This window comes from Macrobrachium nipponense, chromosome 8 (genome assembly GCF_015104395.2).
Source record: "Macrobrachium nipponense isolate FS-2020 chromosome 8, ASM1510439v2, whole genome shotgun sequence".
In the NCBI taxonomy this organism is placed as follows: Eukaryota; Metazoa; Arthropoda; class Malacostraca; order Decapoda; family Palaemonidae; genus Macrobrachium; species Macrobrachium nipponense.
In genome coordinates this window covers 53855177-53880176 of record NC_087203.1, presented here as the reverse complement: position 1 = coordinate 53880176, position 25000 = coordinate 53855177, and the positions used below count along the sequence as shown (strand labels likewise).

General features: G+C 34.3%; 1 protein-coding gene across 1 annotated transcript in view; it reads right to left on the bottom strand.

Annotated features, from left to right (window-relative positions):
• Positions 1–2191: 2191 nt before the first annotated feature.
• Positions 2192–25000, bottom strand: part of LOC135222783 (myeloid differentiation primary response protein MyD88-like) — a 467144-nt gene continuing 444335 nt past the window's right edge. The window contains 2 exon segments of the mRNA XM_064261052.1: positions 2192–4823; positions 18842–19294. Coding sequence (XP_064117122.1) covers positions 18959–19294 — 336 coding nt within the window. The 3' untranslated portion in view covers positions 2192–4823; positions 18842–18958.

Genomic DNA, 25000 nt, shown 5'->3' with positions numbered 1-25000 from the left:
AGAAAAAAATGTAAAACTGTTTTTGACGATTAAAAAAAATAACTTACTTTAGTGCGCACTTCCCCCACTCTACGGTATGTCTTCAAATCGTAACAACTCATAAAACCACATAAAAAACTATTTTCCACACTGGCAGGGCTTTTTAGAATGCAAAGTAGGAAATATATACTTTCTCATGGTATGTCCCCCTTCTTACCTCAAAGAGCAAGTGATTACTAATAATATATACTTGACCATATAATACTTTATAATTATATTAAAATGCAGACAAGAAGAACTTTCCCTTTCATTTCTGACTGTTAAATCTATATGTTCAAAGCTTCACAAACAAGAAGAAAGACAGTTACGACCTGCCATGTAACGTTAATATGAATCTCCTTTCAACACCATCCAACTTCTATGACAAGCCATATTCATACAAGGTACTGACATTTCTACCTCAATACACAGCATATATAAGTACAGGTGAGGTAAAAAATATTTAGACAAAAGGACAGCAACTGCTCCAGGTGTTATATATACAAGCTACTCTCTCCATTACCTCACTCTGTGACAAACCCAATTCCAATAATAACGACAATTTTAAGGTAACATACACAGTTTATGTATTTATGTAAAATCACAAAACCACTAAATCTGCAAGCTAAAAATTGTTGAAAAAGTTATTATACTTAAGACAAATATTTTTCCACAATGTACATATATGTAGTTATTGCAAATAAATAACACTTGTAGCATTACTTCATTTTTACGCCAAAGAATTATGAGATGATAGCCCAATGGAAGCCTCTGGAAGACATATGAAATGAGAGGCTTGGTACTGCATAAGTGACAATACATGTAACCTGCTCTAATCATTTAAAATTAAACTAAATGAAAAGGAGGAAGATAACTATGGGATCACTTTTTTGAGTTCAGTGTAGATCCTTAGACAATATATGTTAATTTTTTAACAAATGATGTTTTTACTCTAAAATGCTCGAAATACAATCGGCTCAAAAAAATACACATGTACAACGGTAGAAATATTGTCAATGACAAATATGTAGTAGCTGATGCTTTTACTGCGCAAGCATCAATAAATAAAGGCAGAATATAGAGCTAGACTTTTGAGAATATAAAAGTAGTACGTAATAGCATATAAGACCTCATTTTTTCCCTCATATTTATCTGTGCATCATTTTTCCTATAACTTGTCTCTCTCAGCAGGCTGATTTTGCTTTGTGGTCCTCTTGGGTTTATAATCAGTTGAATGTACATCAAGGGCTTTCAGCTGACTCTTGGAACCAAAGGGTTGCTAATTATTTGGATTTGCCAGTTGCATGTGAAAAATCCTAATGAAATGTCACACATATCCTGATCTATTTTTCAGTTTTATCATCATATAATTTCTGGCATCCTAAACTCAAAATATCCCTGCACTCTTCTAACTTTGATGGTAGTGTCCAAAGCGCTAAAATCCAAACATCAATACAGCAGATGAGAGACATACATTGTCTCTGTCAATTTTTTAAAAGAAATTTGGCATTTCTCTTTATGAAATTATAATTATTTTCCAGATGATAAGCCCTATTCATATGCAACAAGCCCACATGGGCCATTGATTTCTTGAAATTCAAGCTTCCAAAGAGTATGGTGTTCATTTGAATGAAGTAACAGAAGATAAAAGGAAATACAGAAAGAGATCAGTTATTAAAAAAACATTTAAATTAACAAATAAATCAACAAATAAAAATGTATGTAAATCATCAGAGTACAAGGAGAATTGTATTAAGAGTAGTAATGCACTGCATATTTGCTTGAACTTCTTAAGTACCAATTGCACATCCTCAGGAAGGCTGTTCAACTGTCCAATGGTGTGAGGAATAAACAACCTCTAAAATCGAGATATTCAACAGCAAGGCACTTTTACTGTATACTGGTGCTGCTGCTCAGCAAATCTGGTTGCTCTCAGAAGAAAAAGGGAATCAGGGATCAATTATGAATATGAAAGATCTCTAATAAAAGAAAAGTTAAGAAAAATTGACAAACAAGAGATCATCCGTTGATGGTGCAAGTCACTACTGCTAATATTAGGAAACGAAACTTATCACCACAAACCACTCTGTCTAAAAGAGATAAATCTCTGGCAGAAGATGACATCCAAACTGGAGAAGCATATTCTAGTAAAGGAAGCATAAATAGGCTAAAACAAGTTGCACTGATTTTATTGGTTATAAATATGAGGCCTTACAAAAAAAATACCTAATTTTTTACAGCATTTGCCGACACTTTCACAAGATGGTTCTCAAAAGTAAGTTTAAGTCGAAAGTTACACCTAGAATAATTAAAGCTTCAGAACCATTCAACTGACTCCAAGCCATCTGAAAGGGAGGATGGGGTGGAAAATCTGTAGGAGATCTGCTAGTCAATAGTGTTTTCGTTTTACTGGCGTTCAGCTTCATACCCCACCCACTACACCATTACCTGATCCGGTCCATATCCAACTGAGGCTGAGGGCAGCTTCATTTTTCATGGAGACTTTACCATACCCACAAGTGTTGCATCATCGGCATACTGAACAATCTTGTTTTCCAGGCCAACAAACATATCACTTGTATACACCAAAAATAACAGTGGACCAAGAATACTACCGTGTGGAACTCCAGAAACAATAGGTCTTGGTTCACTAAGATCCCATCAACAAGAACTCGCTGCTGCCTACCTGTACAGAAATCATGAAATAATCCTAAAACATTCCACCCACAATATGATTCTGAAATTTATAAATAAGGGCCTTGTGATTTACTAAATCAAAAGCTGTACTAAAATCTAATTGAATTACTACTCTGCACTCAAAACCCTTATCAAGGTTCTCTTGCAAATGGGATGTAAAGTTTGATAGAGCATTACAGGCACCTAACTACTTCCCATATGTTTACTGACTATCTACTAACAATCCTTTAGATCCCACATACCTATATATTGGCTTAAAAATTGGTTTTTCAACAACTTTGGAGAGCAAAGAGAGAGTTTAAATTGACCTGTAGTTACTGCAGTCTGCAGATATGACATTCTTTGGAACAGGCAATGTATTTCTAAGATTGGACTCACCTGCAAACATACTACATTTACATAAAAATCTTATAAAGAATAACTCAGAGAGAGAGAGAGAAAGGGGAGGGGAGGAAGGTAAGAAAAAAATGCACAGTAAATGCATCATTTTCCTAACAATGTATACAACTGTTTATGCACATACACAATAAAAAAAAACCTCAGCTTCACATACTTCTGTGCTTATCAGCTACATTATTATATACAGTTATACATATTAACATTAGAAAAGTATAATTATGTACATAACATGATTGTATGAAAGTTGGTGTATTGATGAATCAAAGACAATATTCTCTAGGACCATGATTGAACTTTTCTGTCACGTCGGTGTGCAAACCTAGCCTGTGTTGGATATATATACATAAAAAGTGCCTAAAGTAATTTATGCACTTATTGTGGCCTTCCCTCTCTCCCTAATACAGCATTTTTAGTGACATTTATTTAGTGTAGTGTGGTACCATGCTTAACACGGTATGTAATGTATGATAAATACGTATTCTGTAGCACCTCAGCTTAATAGATTTTTGGGGTCTGGCTTTCTGATGAATAGCAAATCTGTTAAGTATAAAAGATCCTTTATGTATTACAGTCTGCACTAAAATATTTTCTAGATACTATCTTCCATCTAACAGCAATTCCACGAGGTTCCTCAGCTGAACTAACATGACAAATATTTTATTCATTTGTACTTTTCATCGCTAACAAACCTTTGGTCTCAACAGTACGGTAAATTTTCTGGCGCAAGCTGGAAGCTAGTTAAAAACAATAAAAAAAATTGTAAATGCAAGGAATCTGTGGTATCTGGCATCCAATACATAGTTGAAATGGAAGGAGTCAGAGACTGCGCACAAATCCAGTGACACATCAGTTTTTCTTCAACCACCTTGGAGAGCAGACTTTCACTTTGTTTTCCCCCTTCCCAAGCCATTTTTTGACCAAAGTCCGTACTGTTGTTTCATATACTCTTCTATTCAGCCTAAACTTAACATTCAATTTAAATGATTCACCTCAAAATGCATTACAACAAAAATGATCCATGGAAAAAAATTAATAATGTAGCCCGGTACAGAGATGTTAAGTTGAGGTGTTAATTACCTCAGTAATGTGCATTATTGTAAGGTAAACCATGCACTTACTGTGTTTTCCCACATTTACTTAACTTTGTTGAATTAAACTTACTAAAAATCATATTCTAATATACATCCTTTTCACCGGTCTCTTATATCTAACTAAGAAATTTTTTCAATTTTTCTGTCATTTGAAAATTTAAGCACTCCTAAATTCACTGTTGTTGCTGTTGCAAGGAAGTGTCATAAAATGTTTTCTGCCATACCTATGCTGCTTTTGTTTTCTCATGAAAATTACAGTAGCATAATTATTTAAAAATTTTTCCTGCTTTCCTAATTCCATGTTTTGTCCAAGTTTATTTTGCCATACTGTAGCTATACATTTTCGATAACTTTACAAAATTATTTTTCTTAATACTACTTTTAGAAATGGGGAGGGGGATCTTATGTGATATCAAATACCAAAATAGTCCCTCTAGTATACCAGCTGACATATATTCATGACCAACTCTGACTCCTGGAACCATATGAGCAATAGAGGGACATACAGTAATAGTAAATCTACTACATCTAACACATAGGCACTTGGGTTGTTTGCCATTTGAGAATAAGCTACAGATTAGCATGGGACATAAAGCTGACACTTACTGACTGGCCAGTCTGAAAAAAAAGTTAAAAAGCCTTAGTTTTAACCTAGTTTCTCAATTACTACAACATAATAATAATCATACCTTATGGCAGTATGATAATTACCCATAACAATAAAACAGTCATCAGCATGAAGTGCAAGAACTGTAAGGCAATGGGTCTGTAAGTACAAATGAAGTTTGTCTGTAAAAAGATAAATCTTACTTATTAAGCAATTCAATCAGACCACTGAGCTAACTTATCAAGCCCTCCTGGGGCGGGTTAATTGAAAATGATGAAGATTAACAAAATTCCTTTAATTAATTTGTTCCCAAAACTTGACCCTCATCAATTACATTTTGGACATTCACACAAAATCTCTAGTGCAAATTCCGAGTCCCATATTATGAATTATATCCAAACTTTTACAAGTTGTATCTAAGCCTAGAACAGACATTACAGTTGCTTTGTACAGTAATATAAAGGTTTGTCTGCTAAAAGGGTAAACATAAGCATAAAAAATGGAAAACATCACAGGATTAAAAACTACCTTACAAGAGATGGTAATATATTCTAAATGTAGACTGCAAAACAAAGCCAATTTATCCTTTCACAAACAATAATACAAAATGACTTGACTAGGACAGGAAAATACGGACAGGTTTCTCTAACTTGAGAGAGAATTTGGTTACCTTCTGTATTACAGCCCTTTTTTTTTAAACAATAACAACTCTATTTGCATAAGAAAAAATCAAAATGCAAACATATACTACAGCACAGTAAAAATGCAAACATATTCAAATACATTACATATATTTACGTAAACTTACACGCATACACAAACAAAGGCAACTTTCACCATGATGAATAATTGGAAGTATGAAGCAAAGCAAAAGTCCCATGAAAACTGGTTTATGAAAATTTGCTGTTCTCAACATGATGGATGCAACCTTCCCAAGTGCCAAATTATTTTCAATTACAGTGGTCACTCCCGTATTCACGGGGGATGTGTACCAGATCCCCCGCGAATAGTTAGAATCCATGAATAGTTGGAACTCCTGTAAAAATGCTAAAAACGGCCTAGTTTGGTAGGTAATTATAACTAGAGAAAAACTCACTAAAAATGTTTATACCTGGTTTTTTAAATAGTTTTATCACAATAAGTGCATTTTATGATGAAATTGATAAAAAAAAATAAAAAAGGAATTTCTGGACACTTCTCAGAAAAATACTGTGAATAAGCGAATTTCCCATGAATAATGGGTAGATATGGTCCAGAGGGAAATCTGCGAATGTGAGTCCGGGAATCCGAAGAACGCGAATATGGGGGGCCACTGTAGAGCCAATCATATTGGTTAGGGGTGGCTAAGTATACTTAGTATGTACTACATTAGTGTTAACCAATACAATAACATCAATGACTATGCATTGTCTGACAATTCTTTGGATGATAACAGAATATGTTTGAATTAAAGTTTGCACTAGTTTTAGTGCTTGAGATACTTGCAGCATAACCTCATCCTGTACATCTTTTTCTGGAAAAACTTCAGTTCCATGAAAAAGTCTTTTAACCCTTTAACGCCGATTGGACGTATTAAACGTCATAAATTGTCTGTCGGGTGCCGATTGGATGTATGGTACGTCGATAAAAAAAAAGTTTTCTTTTAAATTCGCGGAAAAATACTTATAGGCCTACCAAGCGAAAACTTTTTAATCACACGCTTTGGGGGATGCTGGGAGCTCACGGATCAAGGCGTTGTTTTGTTTACAATCGTTAAACAGGTGCGCAAGCCCGAATTTCTTTCTTATCACACTAAAAAGTATCAGCGACACATTTCAGAAATTATTTAGTCACTTTGACATAATTTTTGCACCATTTTAAATTAGCTGTTACATGGAGTAATATATATGAAAATGTGCACAACTTCATGTAGAATACAACAAAAAAATACTCATGATTGTAGCTTTTATCAGTTTTGAAATATTTTCATATAAATAACGATAAGTGCCAAAATTTCAACCTTCGGTCAACTTTGACTCTCCCAAAAATGGTCGAAAAAACGCAAATTGTAAGCTGAAACTCTCATATTCTAGTAATAACTTTGACTCTACCAAAATGGTCGAAAACGCAATTGTAAGCTGAAACTCTTATATTCTAGTAATATTCAATCATTTACCTTCATTTTGCAACAAATTGGAAGTCTCTAACACAATATTTTGATTTATGGTGAATTTATAAAAAAAAACTTTTTCCTTACGTCCGCGCGGTAACTCTTCCAAAAAATAAAAAAATTTTCGTCCGATTGTCGTAACGTTTGCACCATTTTAAATTAGCCGTTACATAAAGTTTTATATATGGAAATGTGCGCAATTTCATGCACAATACAACTAAAAACAACCCATGGTTGTAGCTTTTATATCACTTTTGAAATATTTTATATAAATAACGATAAGTGCCATAATTTCAACCTTCGGTTAACTTTGACTCTACCGAAATGGTCAAAAAATGCAATTGTAAGCTAAAACTCTTATATTCTAGTAATATTCAATCATTTACCTTCATTTTCCAACAAATTGGAAGTCTCTAGCACAATATTTTGATTTAAGGTGAATTTATAAAAAAAAAAAAAAATTTCCTTACGTCCGCTCGGTAACTCTTCCGAAAAAAATCGGAATTTTTTTCCTCCGATTGTTGTAATGTTTGCACCATTTTAAATTAGCCGTTACATAAAATTTTATATATGAAAATGTGCGCAATTTCATGTAGAATAAAACAATAAATCATTGAAGGTTGTAGCTTTTCTCATTTTTGAAATATTTGCATATAAATCATGACAAATAGAAAAAAAACCACGTTCGGTCAACTTTGACTCTACTGAAATGGTCGAAAAACGCAATTGTAAGCTAAAACTCTTACAGTCTAGTAATATTCAGTCATTTATCTTCATTTTGAATCAAATTCGAAGTCTCTAGCACAATATTTAGATTTATGGTGAATTTAAAAAAAAAAAACATTCCTTCCCTATGCGCGCGGATTCTCCGCCGCAAATCTCCGAAATGCGTACGTCGCATTCTCGTAATATTTGCTCCATTTCATATTAGGCATTTCATAGAGTTTTATATATGAAAATATATGCAATTTCATGTAGAATACAACAAAAAATAACTGAAGGTTGTAGCTTTTCTAATTTTTGAAATATTTGCATATAAAAAAATATAGTACGTATTAAAAATATTCGACATTCGGTCAACTTTAACTCATCCGAAATGGTCGAAAACTGTAATTGTAAGCTAAAAATCTTACAGTATAGTAATATTCAATCATTTATCTTCATTTTGAAACAAATTGGAGGTCTCTAGAACAATATTTAGATTTATGGTGAATTTTTGAAAAAAACATTTTTTTACATCCGCGAGTTACGAATTCATGCATCATTTTGTGATAATATTTTCTCTGTGTTGCTTTGATCGTTTTACAATGTGTTATATACTAAAAATGATCACAATTTAGTGTACAATACAACGAAAAAAATGAACTCGTTAGCTTAACCGTTTTGTTCACAGCGCGATTTGAATACAATTATATATGAAAGATTTTTTTTCACGCTATCATATATCGCATTATTTATATATGATAATAATATTTTTTTCATTTCTGATGGTTGCATACTAAACTTCAGGCAATGACAAAAAAAGGAGCCAAAAATGAACTCTTAATCTTGAAAACTAAGCGTGCTGTGATTTTTTGAAAAAAATATTTTTTCCGCTTCAGCGCTCACTGCGAGACCCCCTCGGCATACGGGAGACGATTTTTATTATACCCCTTCAGCGTTTAAGGGTTAATGTACCTACTATTTATTTAATCTATGCTGAAGAAGAATAAAACAAGTAATAACTACTCTAAAAATTTTGGACATAGAACAGGTTTTGGCAAAGGAAAAACCTTTCTCTGGTAGTCTCCTCAAGGTTATGGTGACAGACTAACCAGTATCAAAGATTCTCTCATAGTTGGTTTTAGCCAGAATTGAGCTTTTGATTGTTACAGCAATAGCGTATAAAAGGATTCAAGGCAAGAGCTCTTTCCCTTGCCTACAGTGTTCACCTCATTTTCTTTTTCACCTTTCTCACACAGATGTTGCAACAGTGCACATGCTGGCAAAGATCCCCATTACTCACCATGTTTGTGAAAGAAAAATTTGCCACAAATTCCAATATTTCTTGTTAAGGAATGCATTTGCATTTGAGGAATCACAGCAGCTACCATAAATAAGTTTTCCGGATACAAAAATTCAGACGACCCAAATGAAAAAATGGTCAATTGTAAATTTACATAAGTTTTTACCTTATTTTGGCTGTTTTTTAAACTACCACAAAATATCATAGTAGTACACAAGAGAATATTTCACCTCATATAACGTTCAGATTCACAGTAAAATAGTATAGTAACTAAAAGTATTTAGCGTATACACTAATGCAAAATTAATGAATTTTGTCATAGATGTTGGCAACAGGCTGAGCTATTTTAACTTCCCTCAACCAAAGGGAAGCAATGTGCATGTGTTTATGCCAGGGGATATCAAATGCTTTCCTGTCTCTCCTGGGTTGTAAATTTGCCTGGTTTTTCATCTTTTAAGCAGTAAAATTATGACAAACAAAAATAAAAAAATTACAAAATACTTCAGTGAAAATATAAAAGAAAATATAACAAAATAAAAAGAGGAGGGGTATATGAGTCTCTCTATCTCTCTCTCATCATGCTTGATTATTTCATTATAAGCTACAGTAAAGTCCTATAATATCCTTCAACCCTTAGGAGCTGGGCTACAAAATCAACATGCAGTACCCCAGCCTAGGGAAACTTTGAGGTCAGCCAATTTAAGAGAAAAACACATCAATGGAAAGAAGATATGCAAATGCACATGGGGTAAGAAAAAATATTCAAAAAAATTTTCCCTACCTTCCACAAGAAGTTGGAAATGATTATTTGCAACCCCTTGTGGAGCCTCTTTTACAAGACAATCATAAATTTTACCAAGTTATAAAAATCTTTTCTAATTAATGGTTTTGTCCGATTTTGTAAATTTAATATTGTTGTAAAATATTTATATAAATTTACCAAGAACGAAAATGCAGTAACATTTTTGGATTTATGCACGTTTTTTTCTATTATTTCTTTGCAAAATTACATTTATAACTGACATGCTATCATAAAAGATAAGAACTAAGCCCAAATTTATAAAAAGATGTTATGTGAGACAGAGAGGCAGTGAATACTCCCATGAAGTCAAGATTACACCTAAGCTCTTGAGCCGTCAAGTCTCTCTCATCTTAGCCAGCTTTAAAGTTGCCATTAGTGAATTTATGGACTATAGAAGTAATGGCACCTCTTTCCCGCCTGATTCCCCCAAATCAATGGAGCATAATATTGTTACTTAACATGAGTGAATCTGTACACCACCCAAAACCTGTTATTACTACTCATGTGAGAATATCTGTCCATTAAGGGTTAATAGAAAGTGGAAAAAGCATAAATGTAAAAAACATACAACAAAAAGCTATAACAAATTCAAAGGCCTGCTTACCCTTCTTCACCCATCCCACACAGTGTTCCCAATCCCCCTCCACAGCACCAGCCATCAGTCGCCTCCCCCTGACACCTAGGAAACTTTTCCTGGCCTCCCACATCCTACAAAACCTTTTTCAGACTCTTTATGAGTTTAAGAAGCTGTTACCAAACATTTCCTTAGACGGCACAGCATTGCCAACGATCAGAGAGAGGTTTTCAAATGTTTTAAAATTTATGTTTTATAAATACACACACACACACACACACACACACACACACACACACACACACACACACACATATATATATATATATATATATATATATATATATATATATATATATATATATATATATATATATATATATATATATATATATATCACATATATATATGCATACAGTACACCTCCTTATTTGTATCCTCAAGAGTCGTGGACTTACCTATTTGTGGATTTGTCCGTGGAGCCTACCTATAAATTATTAGCAAAAAAATTCAGCAATTCGCAGACTTCATCAAGAAACATTTAATTATTACTGTATTTTGATGTTATTTTCATAACTATATACATTTTTATGATAAAAAATTACTTAGTATTTTCAAAATAATATTAAGGTTATATAATTACATACATCAAATAAAAATAATAATTCTCACTTTTTCTCCCTTTCCTATCTCAGATATCGCTCTCTTACTGAGATAAGAGAAGTTCTATGCGTGTGTTTGTTTTGTATTATAAATAAATTATTCACCTAATAATAAGTACTAATTTTCAAATATTAATAAGATTAATAATAATAATAATAATAATAATAATAATAATAATAATAATAATAATACACTGTAATTAAAATGTTTATGCATTGCTATAGCAAATTATATTTTAAAATTTTTTAAACAAACAGACATTATCTGTCTTTTTCTGAAAGTTGGGAAGCTAGGTGGGGAGGGTGGACCTGACAAATATGTCACATTACTTGACATTTTCCTGACTGCAAGGGTAGATGTCACTCCCTGCTCAAATCAATTTCTACCTTTCCTTTCTCTCTCTTTCTCCAACTACGTTTTACATTTAAATTGCCTAATTCATTCCAAGCCCTACAAAAACACCACAGTAAATTTTATAATATAGCTAAATTGACCAATAAACAATGAAATACAACAATCTGGACCATTCAATATCTAACCTAACTGTGACTATGCCTGTAAATAAAGTGTATTAGTGTACAGGGTACAAGAAATACTGTATGTACATGTATGTATGTATGTAGTAAAATGTGGAACCTTACCTTTCGAGTGAGGCGATGTCCGAAAGTGACGACATAGGAGGAGGACAAATGGCAGAAAACATGAACACTTAACTTTACGAAACACATTAAATAATGGCAGAAAACATTAACACTAAACTTTATGAAACACATCAACAAATGGCAGAAAACATTAACACTTCTTGATTATCTCCATCTTCGTCTCCATAGAAAGCATCCTCTTCTTTCCATGAACTTCAGCAACAATCTTGGGACCCATGGCTAATAACGTAAGTACTAATTAAGTTCACACACAACACAATAAAGTAACTTACAGTACAATGAAAGCGAAATCACTGACACGAATTTACGTTAACAAACGAAATCTATGTGAACAAACGAATTTCAGGTGTTTACGATAATGCTGCCGCGATGAAATGGTCAAGGAACGCCTTTACACAGAGGCATGATGGGACAGATGCTGACCAATATGAGAGCAGGATCTTACGGCGGTGACTAGCACCAGGAACCAATGGGAGAGCGGGAGGATGGTAGCAAGTCCACTGTGTTGGCGGCGCGCGAGTTTTAAAATTGTTCTCGGAGGCCCAGGCGAATCTCGGACTTTTCGCAACCTGAATTATTTTCGTACACAGAAGCATAAAAAATCTTCATCTCTGCCTTTGTAACTTGGATTTTTCGTACGTAGGGACTATCGTATGTAGGGGTATGACTGAACTACCATAATTACACTACCATTGAAATTTCTAAAAGGTTACCGAAAGATAAAGCTTGCTGTGAGCGCAATCGAAACTCGATGTCTACATTTTCTCAGCTGGGATCACATAGATAAAGATTGTTTCACTGATTTAAAATTATTCCTCAAATAGGGTATTCATTATGAGGATATGTCAATAATATATAGGTAAAAATGGTTTTATTGACTTTATCATAAATTTATCTCGCAATGTGAATCTCATGTATGATGGTGGTTAAGGTATAGCACCGAGGCTGAGGCTAGCCTACCGATACACATCTTAGAATTCAAGGTTTGATTTTTAGAATTGTAGTAGGCAGTCCCCGGGTTACGACGGGGGTTCCGTTCTTGAGACGCGTCGTAACCCGAAAATCGTCGTAAGCCGGAACGACGCTTGGAAATATGTCTTAAACTAATAAAAAGTTATAAAAACCTTACTTGTAATCCTTTGGTTACACTACATGTCGTTTCCTGTAGTTTTATGTACAACCTGGAGTTATTTTCATAAAAGAATGCTGGTTCTTGAAGGTAAAAACTATTGTAATCCTCTGGTGACACTACATTCTTGAAGTTTTATGTACAACCTGGAGTGATTTTGCAAAATCTTGAGGGCTACAAGAACAGCTGATTACTATTTACGTATCATATAGACTAATTAAAGTAAATGTATCTTTAAATAAGCTTATATATTAGTATCAACAAAACATTTCCTGCCATGAGTCAGAGGCCGTTTAATGAAACGAACACTTCTCTGTCCTATCTGTTCAGAAAATAAACGTTACGTCAATCCCCGAGACCATTGTTGCCAAAGCGTCTCTCTCTCTCTCTCTCTCTCTCTCTCTCTCTCTCTCTCTCTCTCTCTCTCTCTCTCTCTCTCTCTCTGATCAAATTACATTGGAAACTTGAGATATAACAGAAAATTTGCGAAAATACAAGCTTTGATATACAACGAAATATTTGAGATACGATTTTGCGATGAGTGATTAGTTGTATAGGCGACCGATAAAATGGCGTTCAGTCTGTTTGTTTGTTGGTGCTGCATGTTAACACGTCGTTGTTTAGTTCGTTGTATTTGCGCCTATTTTTCGTGTTATTTTGTCTATTTTATTATTAACCATGGGTCTCAAAGCTAAAGACAAAGCAGGTGATAAGAAAAAACCCAAGAAAATGATTTCGATGGAAGCAAAACATGAAATTATAGCAAAGCGTATCGCGATTTTGGCCAAACGAGTATGGTCGAAATCCTTCTACAATATCCACGATCATCAAGCAGAAGGAAGCTATAAAAACCCCCGAGACCATTGTTGCCAAAGCGTCTCTCTCTCTCTCTCTCTCTCTCTCTGATCAAATTACGTACTGGATAATGTCTCTCTTTGGATACTTCGATTTTGCCAAATATTGAGGGCTACAAGAACAGTTGATTACTATTTACGTATCATATAGACTAATTAAAGTAAACGTATCTTTAAATAGGCTTATATTATTAGTATCAACAAAACATTTACTGGCATGAGTCAGAGGCCGTTTAACGAAACGAACACTTCTCTGTCCTTAACTCGGAGCGTCGGAAGACGCCTCTCTCTCTCTCTCTCTCTCTCTCTCTCTCTGATCAAATTACTGGATAATGTCTCTCTTTGGATACTTGGAATTTGCGTTGTAATCTAACCAGAAACTTCGTTTTGTTATTATTACTGGAAACAAGCAATGATTTTTTCATTATTGCGCTTTTGGACGTTATATGTAAACTAGTATGTATTCATCGCTCGGAAACTAGTTCCGCATATGAGGCGTCACTAAAAAACATAGAAAAATACAACATAAAAAGTGTCGAAAATCATCATAATCTCAAAATTTTTGTTGTAATCTAACCAGAAACTTATTTTTATTAATATACTGTGCTAAACTATAAAGGATTTTTATCATAGTATGCGTTTTTTAAAAGCGTCGTTAACTCGGAGCGTCGGAAGACGCCTCTCTCTCTCTCTCTCTCTCTCTCTCTCTCTCTCTCTCTCTCTCTCTCTCTCTCTCTCTGATCAAATTACTGGATAATGTCTCTCTTTGGATACTTGGAATTTGCGTTGTAATCTAACCAGAAACTTAGTTTTGTTATTATTACTGGAAACAAGCAATGATTTTTTCATTATTTGCGCTTTTGGACTGTTATATGTAAACTAGTATGTATTCATTCGCTCGGAAACTAGTTCCGCATATGAGGCGTCACTAAAAAACATAGAAAAATACAACAGAAAAATACAACATAAAAAGTGTCGAAAATCATCATAATCTCAAAATTTTTGTTGTAATCTAACCAGAAACTTATTTTTATTAATATACTGTGCTAAACTATAAAGGATTTTTATCATAGTATGCGTTTTTTTAAAAGCGTCGTTAACTCGGAGCGTCGGAAGCGTCAGCGTCGTAACCTCGGAACAAGCGTCGTAACCCAGGACGGATTTTTCCATTGAATATTTAAGAAAAAGCGTCGTAACCTCGGAACGTCGTAAGCCGGAACCGTCGTAACCCGGGGACCGCCTATAAGACAACCACTAATTTTTGGGGGGTGAATTTTAGGATTTAAAGGTCATGTTATATGTGAAAATATAAGGTGTATAATACATATATAATATATATATATATATATATATATATATATATATATATATATATATATATATACAATTTATTTATATAATCTTTGATCTTTATTCCCTGGGGTCCAATTGTATCCGCATAATGTCAAGGTCCATAAAAGGTGTATCCAGATAATCGAGAGATTATTTGTACATAGTTTCAATATTGCATCAGGTGCACTATACCTCAACTATCAAAATAATGCTCCATGAGATGTGGTTCTATGCAACTGAAAGTTGCCTAAAAATCAGAATGAAAGTAGCTCCAATATTGTATTGGATTTTCTATACTTCTGCCCTCTTCCTTTCTACACAATAATCCAACTATATTATATTTAAATGGTACTAGTATACCTCAGGTTATCTTTCAAAATTACAATGATTTGAGTGTTATGGCTCCTATTATTATACTGGTAACTAATATATCATTGAAACTACTTAGTTTAAAATCCATGATCAGTACCAGAAAGTAACTCTGAAGGAGCCAAACTATTTCTTAAGATATTGAAAATGCTGTGATGTCACCTTCCAGCAGAGTAATGCTTACTAATAGTAGACCTGCCTAGACATATTTCCCACTCCACTGCAACACAACCAACCAAGTGACATTAATGATGATTGGGGAGATTTCTGCAGTACAAAATCTAAAATATTTCTACATTAATTATAAAAAGAAACGGGAAACTTAGTTTAAAAGTAAGCTGTATAGGAGGAAACGAAGTCATTTAACCCTTAAACGCCGATTGGACGTATTATACGTCGACATAAATTGTCTGTTGGGTGCCGATTGGACGTATGGTACGTCGATAAAAAAAGGTTTTTTTTTAAATTCGCGGAAAAATACTTATAGACCTACCAGGTGAAAACTTTTGAATCACGCTCCTTGGGGGATGCTGGGAGCTCACGGATCAAGGCGTTGTTTTGTTTACAATCGTTACCCAGGCGCGCAAGCGCGAATTTCTTTCTTATCGCACTAAAAAGCATCAGCGACACATCTCAGAAATTATTTTGTCACTTTGACGTAATTTTTGCACCATTTTAAATTAGCCGTTACATGGAGTATTATATATGAAAATGTGCGCAATTTCATGTAGAATACAACAGAAAATACTCATGATTGTAGCTTTTATCACTTTTGAAATATTTTCATATAAATAACGATGTGACAAAATTTCAACCTTCGGTCAACTTTGACTCTACCGAAATGATCGAAAAACGCAATTGTAAGCTAAAACTCTTATATTCTAGTAATATTCAATCATTTACCTTCATTTTGCAACAAATTGGAAGTCTCTAGCACAATATTTCGACTTATGGTGAATTTATGAAAAAAACTTTTTCCTTACGTCCGCGCGGTAACTCTTCCGAAAAAATCAGAAATTTTTTCGTCCAATTGTCGTATGTTTGCACCATTTTAAATTAGCCGTTACATAAAGGTTTATATATGAAAATATGCGCAATTTTATGTAGAATACAACATTAAATAATTGAAGGTTGTAGCTTTTCTCATTTTTGAAATATTTGCATATAAATCACGATAAATAGAAAAAAAACCCACGTTCGGTCAACTTTGACTCTACCGAAATGGTCAAAAAATGCAATTGTAAGCTAAAACTGTTAAAGTCTAGTAATATTCAGTCATTTATCTTCATTTTGAAACAAATTCAAAGTCTCTAGCACAATATTTAGATTTATGGTGAATTTTTAAAAAAAACTTTCCTTCCCTCGGCGTGCGGATTCTCTGCCGCAAATCTCCGAAATGTGTACGTCACATTCTCGTAATATTTGCTCCATTTCATATTAGACATTTCATAGAGTTTTATATATGAAAATGTGCGCAATTTCATGTAGAATACAACAAAAAATAATTGAAGGTTGTAGCTTTCCACATTTTTTAGATATTCGCATATAAAAAAATATAAAAAAAATTGACATTCGGTCAACTTTAACTAGTCTGAAATGGTCAAAAACTGCAATTGTAAGCTAAAACTCTTACAGTATAGTAATATTCAATCATTTATCTTCATTTTGAAACAAATTGGAAGTCTCTTGAATAATATTTAGATTTATGGTGAATTTTTGAAAAAAAAAAAACTTTTTTTTACCTCCGTGCGTTACGAATTCATGCATCATTTTGTGATAATATTTTCTCTGTTGCTTTGATCATTTTACTATGTGTTGTATATCAAAATGATTGCAATTTAGTGTACAATACAACGAAAAAAAAATTAACTAATTAGCTTTAACCGTTTTGCTCACAGCGCGATTTGAATACAATTATATATGAAATTTTGTTTTCGCGCTATCATATATCGCATTATTTATATATGATAATGATATTTTTTTCATTTCTGTTGGTTGCATACTAAACTTCAGGCAATGACAAAAAAGGAGCCAAAAATGAACTCTTAATCTTGATAACTAAGCGCGCTGTGCTTTTTTGAAAAAAATCATTTTTCTGCTTCAGCGCTCACTCCGAGACCCCCCCGGCATACGGGAGACGATTTTTTATTATGCCCCTTTGGCGTTAAAGGGTTAATTCATAACTGAGAAGTTAGGGTAAAAAGCAAATTTTCCTTTTACTATATAAAATGAAATATAATTAAAACCACAACTGACTCACAATTTTTAGTTATACAATTCCTAATGAAATTTAAAAATTGTGAGAGTTGGTTGCAAAAGGCAGGCATGATATAGCCTTATCAAAAATCCTCACCAACAACCAGTATTTGACAATTATGCCTAACTGAAAAAATTCTAATGAACAAACTGTTAATAGGAGCCTAAGACAAGACACTTAGATTTCCTCAGCAGATAACTGCAAAATTTTTTTCACACAGTCCTTCGACTTTGAAATTATTTCAAAGCACAGTTGAGGGCTTGTGAATTACACACAAAATTTGAGAATATTCGGGATCTTTGCCAGTTTATATGCTGTTGCCACATCTGTGTGACAGGACGAAGGAAGACCAGGTAAATGCAGTAGGCAAGGGAAAGGATCCTCTTGCCATGAATAGTTTTATATTAATCACTGTTTCAATCAAAAGCACTATTCTGTACAAGCCCAACTACAAGAGATTTCTTTGATATTACTTGATCTGTCTTTTGAACCTTTGGAAGACCATAATAGTAACTCCTCTGAAGGCAAACAGTGGCTTATACAATCAAAAGTACATATGAGCAAGACTAGCTGTTATGAATGAGTCATTTTTTCTATGAGTTAATTCCATAAAGCATGTCATGAAATTTCACATTTTATTCATACTACAAAAAGAAAAACTATTGTGCATGTACTTTCAAAGCTAAGACAAATGCTCTACTAAACTTGAATAAAAAAGATTAATGAATTTAAGATGACTAAATATTATTGCTGTGCAATGGAAAGAGCTTGTGGGGAAATCTATGGTTCTGCTAGATAATCAAAGATTGCCTCTCAAAAAAATAAATAAATAAATTAAAAAAAATAAAAATCTTCTATCATTAAAGCTCAACTGTGATCAACCTTCATTCACACTTTAATGTTAAGTACTAGACATATCAGGATACTTGATCATCTTTGTGATAGTATATGATTTCTCCTACATCCCTGCCAAGAATGAATAGTTATGAACAACTCGGGTGAAACTTAGCTGTAGTATTCAATGGGTTTTAATGAAGGGTTCATTGCAATTTAATATAATAATAAAAATTTTTAAGAAAAAAACATTACAAAATAGACAAGGACATGTACAATTAACATTTTCCTCACAGAAAAATGTGCATACAAATTTTTGTCATGTCTCTGCAATTTCATGATAAATGCATTTTAAGAAAGCATTCCTAATATCTTTGCTGTATATGCATTAGTACTCACTTGTTCTTGATGGCTGGTAAAGAAAATTATGCAACATTGTCTTATCTATAATTTCTGAAAGGATAATCACAGCATTCATTAGTTAAGTATAAAAAGTATATATATTTTTTCTAAAGTCTAACCATAATCTTTCCTTTTTTGTTTTCCCTTGAAAATTCTTTCTAGAAATTTTGAAGGTGACTTAGGGGTTTGTGTCGACACTTCTGGTAAAAGGAGTACTTTAGAACTAGTTGTGCTCATTGGAGTCATTTGAGTCTCAGGAACATCAGGAAGGTTGCTCAAAACGTGCGTAAGATCAGTAGATTCTCCGGATGCAGAGGACAAGCTAACATTCATAAGACTTGCGGATGACATTTCAATGGGTATGGCTGAGCTACATGCATGACCATTTGTATTGTAGGTCACTTCATGGTCAGACTTCATACCATCGGTTTCGGCAGTTATCTTATTTACCTGAGAGGGGGGATATGAAAAACATACAAATAGTAGTTTTGAGCTCAAACGTAAGATTAAGTCTGGTTGCAAAAGTATGCTTCAAAAATCAGATTCCACAAAAAGAAAATTCAGATAGAAATAAAGGACTACACATTTTTAAAATGTTAACTAAAGTCAATTTTCAATTACGTATACATTAACACTAACACAGTAAGGTATAACTAAAACAGTAGTCCATGACATGCATATTACCAGTACTGTATCATCATTACTAATATCATTATTATTAATAATATATCATGTGCACACATTCATCTGGAAGAAGCAAAAAAAAAAAAATAAAAGACCAACCTTCTATCAATTTAAATACTAAACTGCAAACAAGTAAACAAGGAAAAGTGATGTGTAGCAAAATACACAGGAGAATTAATGTGTTAAAAATCATCATAATATTTCCTTTACGAGTTTATAGGGTTAAGAGGAAATAAGTTTTTTCCATGCCCTCCCGTCTGCTTGCTTCTTCCATATCATATGCTTTTCCTATTAAGTGTTCCCCATTCCTCCACATTTCCTGGCTAAGCCATCTTCATCTTCAAGACCTACAGTGTTACACAAGTTTTTTGCAAGGATAGGTTCCAAAACCCACCGTGAAAATGTAAAGACAGCAGAAATGCAAAACCCCGCTAAAAATGCTTATACTAAATGCTTATATCTGTCAAATAGGTACCACATAGCCATTAAACTAAAATGCTTATAACTACCTATTTTAACAGTTCACTGCCTATTTTAATATGAAAAAAGCAAATTAGAAACCAATCTAGAGATAAGACTTATAGAAAAATTCTTTAATTGTGAAATTTCTTCCGGAAATGTGAAAAATATGTTCCACAAAATATCAACGACAAAGTGGAGCGCATTAAAGTAGGGTAACTGTAGTCTCATTTCCATCTGCTGGTTACCATACCTTTCCACCAAGCTCATTCTCTCATCTTCATACGTCTCCTCCATTGTCTTTACCAGTACCTATGGCAGATTCTCAGGAAAGTGCCTATGTCTTTATGGTCCCAGAGGTATGGGTGTTTTATTTGTTTCTGAACCAAAAAGGTTCAATGGGTGTTTCTTAATCAGAAAACTGTGAGGATTTAAAAAACCTGCTTATCTCAGTTTTCAGCTGTTTGGGATTGGTGTCACCAAATATGTACCTACAACCATATACACTGAGGAAACTGTCTCTAAAGTGGACTTCCAAAGACACATTTGTGGCACTGATATCAAATCTGATTCTTTTGCTCTAAAAAGTTTCTATAACTCCCTAATTTGCATTTCAAGATGGCTGCCGATCTAAACGCCAATCCAATGCAAGGTTTCTATATTATTAACAATTCCAGTAGCTTACCATAAATGTAAGGCCAACATGCTCAAAGGAAGTTTTGAAAAGAAATCTCAGGATTTAAATCTGTATATGTAGTTTGGATACCTGTCTGCTGCCATTATTTCACTACATCAGCTTGAAACAATGTCAATCTTCAACGTTTTTCAGTATTTTTACAGTCTAATGTAAACATCTTAGACAGTCTAAGAGTCCATCTAACTTATCTAAATTATCTAATATTTAAATAACTCCATTATCTATATTACTTAATCAATTAATGCAGAATAAGAATGGATAATCATTGAATTTAACAGTTGAATTGTTAAAAAAATAAATAAATAAATAAAATAAAATACTTGAATAAACTATTAAACTAAAAGATAACATGAGCACTTTTGTTACAGAAGTTACCACATAAATTATGGTCTTGTTATTTCATATATGAAGAGGTACTTTTATATCTCACCTACTGATATTTCAGTAGTCTTGCATGGTAGTTTTGCTGTGGTGTAATAATGTGAATGTGATGCATAATATGGCCTACAGTGTTTAAAATTGCATGTATAATTGTAGATGTTTTGGTGATAGTGGTGGTGTCAGCGTTTGCATGCCATGCATGTTTTTAATTGTCAGATGAGGAAAAATGACATCTAATCTACCAAGAAAGACCTGCATCCTTCACCTGATCCTGCAAGATTTGAGAAGGCAATTTCAAGATGTAAGGTGATGAACTTTGCCTCAGTTGCTGTCAAGGCCTCTGTGAAGAGCAACAAGAAAGTGGTGGAGCTGTAAGGAACAAAACCTGTTTGGATGCCTTCTCTACCTCAGCTCAAAGAACAATCTTGACCTCAACAAAGTTTTCTTATTTCCTTTGGTACCTGTGCCTTTTAAATGGTGCACATTGATGGGAGCCTCAACAAGGCAGACAAGTCTAAACTTCTGCACAAGCTTGAGAATGAAGTGCACAGCACAAACCCTAATCTACTGTTGATGTCACCCTTGCTGATGGCATTTGCTGATGGCATGTTTCTCTTGCATGTACTTCTGAACCTACAGGTATCTAAGAACCACATTTTACATGTAAATTGCCTAATTCGTTCCAAATGGCAGAAAACATGAACACTTAACTTTACAAAACACATTAAAAAACGGCAGAAAACATTAACACTAAACTTTACGAAACACATTAACAAATGGCAGACAACATTAACACTTCTTGATTATCTCTACTTCGTCTCCATAGAAAGCATCCTCTTCTTTCTGTGAACTTCAGCAACATTCTTGGGACCCATGGCTAATAATGTTAAGTAATTAAGTTCACACATAACACAATAAAGTAACTTACAGTGCAATGAAAGCAAAATCACTAACACGAATTTACGTTAACAAACGAAATCAAATTAAATCTATGTGAATGAACGAATTCCAGGTGTTTACGATAATGCTGCCTCAACAAAATGGTCAAGGAACGCCTTTACATAGAGGCATGATGGGACAGATGCTGACCAATAGGAGAGCAGGATCTTACGGCGGTGACTAGCATCAGGAACAAATGGGAGAGCGGGAGGATGGTGGCGAGTCTACTGAGTTGGCGGCGTGCAAGTTTTAAATTTGTTCTCGGCGGCCCGGGCGAATCTCAGATTTACGGTACATACACCCTTTCGCAACCTGAATTATTTTCGTACACAGAAGCAAAAAATCTTCGTCTTAGCCTTCGTAACCTGGATTTTTCGTACGTAGGGACTTTCGTATGTAGGGGTATGATTGTACTAGTCACCCTTGGAGAAGTGACCTCACTGATTCTGAGAATACTTTGTGGAATTTCAAAGCGAGTGGATTTGATCTGTGATATTTACAAGAATCCATCCATCAAGGATCTTGAACACTCCAGATGATCAGTGGATGAGACTGACTACTCCATCACGGGTCCTGGTCAGCAATAACCAAAAGAATGACAGAAGGCCCTTAAAATCACCAGCATTCAAAATGGGATTCATCAAGTTTCTTGCTCAGGAATGGGCTAGCCGAACAAACTTGCTGACCACCATATGTACCTGGCAGTAAATGATGTGTGTTATCATTACACAGTTCAGCAAGGCTCAGTCATTCATGAGGAAGAAACTGATCTGGTTTGCACATGAGGAAGCAGACACCAAGATTGTGTTTCATCTGTCAAGCCTGCTCACAGATGACAACCCCATCATTGCTGTAAGGTGTTTTGATACAAAATTGTTTGTACTCCAGTTATATCACATCTCAGAAATGTGGAAAATTGGTGTGGATGAATGTTGCTTTGAGTGCCAACAACATATGGTGCTATATCAACAACTTACAGCTGGTTGAACATTTTGACTCTGGAAGCCTTGCCTGCTCTCCATACCTACACTGGGTCAAACTACACAGCTGCCATGGTTCATAAACAAAGAAAAGATGAAACCACTTAAATAATAAAACATGGGATTTATACAAAGACCCTAAAGGACTAAGGGCATTTCTGTTTTCAAACAATTCTGTATACTTAAGGTAAGGTAGTGAGCAGGTAAAACCTAATTGCACTTCTTCTGCAGGGCAACAAATTGACCTAACACTAAATGAAGTTACAACTGTTGCTCACAGTATGAATGTTTACCTTCAATAAAGGTCGAAGGTATGGAGCTACTTCTCATGCATTAGCCTCATCAATATGTCACAGAGAACCTTGTGTTCTTTGACAAAGACATTCTAGGTTTATAAAAACACAAAAGAAAAGATTAACTTTGCCTCTTCCTGGGTTAAACTTTGACAGACATTCTAGGTTTTTTAAAATCACAAAACAAACAGTTAACCTTGCCTCCTCCATGCTAAACATTGACAAAGAAAGCTAGGTTTTCTAACACCACAAAACAAAAGGTTAGTTTTGCTTCTTCTGTCTTAACACTATACAACATCTTGGCTTCCTAAACTACAAAACAAAAGGTTAAGCCTCTTCCAGGCTTAACCTTTGACAAAAGACATTCTAGGTTTCTAAAGGAAGGATAGCTATCTCTCCCAGGCTTATCTTATCTGAGTAAGTTTTAATTGCCCCAACAGAACAGAGAAGTGTTTCCACTTCTTCCCCACTAAGGAGGTTACATTGGAATTATTAGTTCTCTGAAAAACATAGCCTTAACATCAACCTCAGTTCTATGGCAAAAAGATAAAATAGCATTCCCTTTTCAACAGCTTAAAAAAAGGTGCTTGCAATAAATTTATTCTTTTAACTACCGATAATACTAAATAAAAGGTTTCATAGTAAATAATTCAGATAAAGTTTGGACCTTCATCTAAACTCCCGAGAGACTGATACCGAGATGAAAATACTTCAATCTTTACATCTTACATTGCTGATTCTCATCAAGATCTAAAAGAACATGATGCAATACAAAGAAAAGTATGGAACGATAACCTTAAAGTAGACATCGAAAAAGTCTTACTATACCTAAGAAAGCAAAAAAAAACAATGTCTACAAAGTTCCAAGTGCTGAAAATTCCTCTAGAATGGCACCCTCAGCAGTACACAAGACCGCTGCTTCTGACACAAGGCCATGGTTGTTTTCCACTTGAGGATAGATCTTATGATAACTTGAAAATCCCCTTATTGGAAGGGGACATTCTAGCTTCTCCAAGCAGTTAGGTATAAGATGCATAAGTTAGTGGAAGTGCATGGAATTCTGTAGTTTTAGTTGATTTCCTCTTAAAGGAAGAATAAGAGAGACAGATACTGAGAGAGCTAGAAATTTTGAAAATCATTTGCTCTGAGGCTACAAGGGCGCTACAGGAGTCACTAAGCAATTCTTGAACTTGAAATTGCTCACAAGTACTTCCTTGAGTAAATACACGGGGAAGGCCTATGAGTCTGAGAGAGGCCAAATTTAAGGAAAAACATCCACAGCTCAAGCCTGAGGGCCATCAATGGAGTAGTAATCATCTGATTGTTCCTGTTCATCTGCATGCTAATAAGTCTACATGAGTGCTTCTCAAATCCCACAGCAACTGTCAAACTTATGAATGTAACACCATTCTGTAGTTAGTTTGTTCTTTCTGAATCACCAATCGCCAAACACTGTCCTTCCATAGAATGAATGATTAAACCAATATTATGTTGTTCACTTCACTCAAAGCAGCAAACTTTCCACAATGACTGTTTCTGACCAGGGATAAACCTGCTAGGTAACTTTGATGGTCTTTCCACCGCTGTGACATCTCGAAAATTTTACCAGGTGTAATCTTGACCGATCTATGTTGTATGAAAGTGCATCGACACCAGTTAAAAGTGTTTGTTTTGTGTTACACAGCAAAGGGAAAACCAAAACCTGGACATAGGCTTAAGGGGG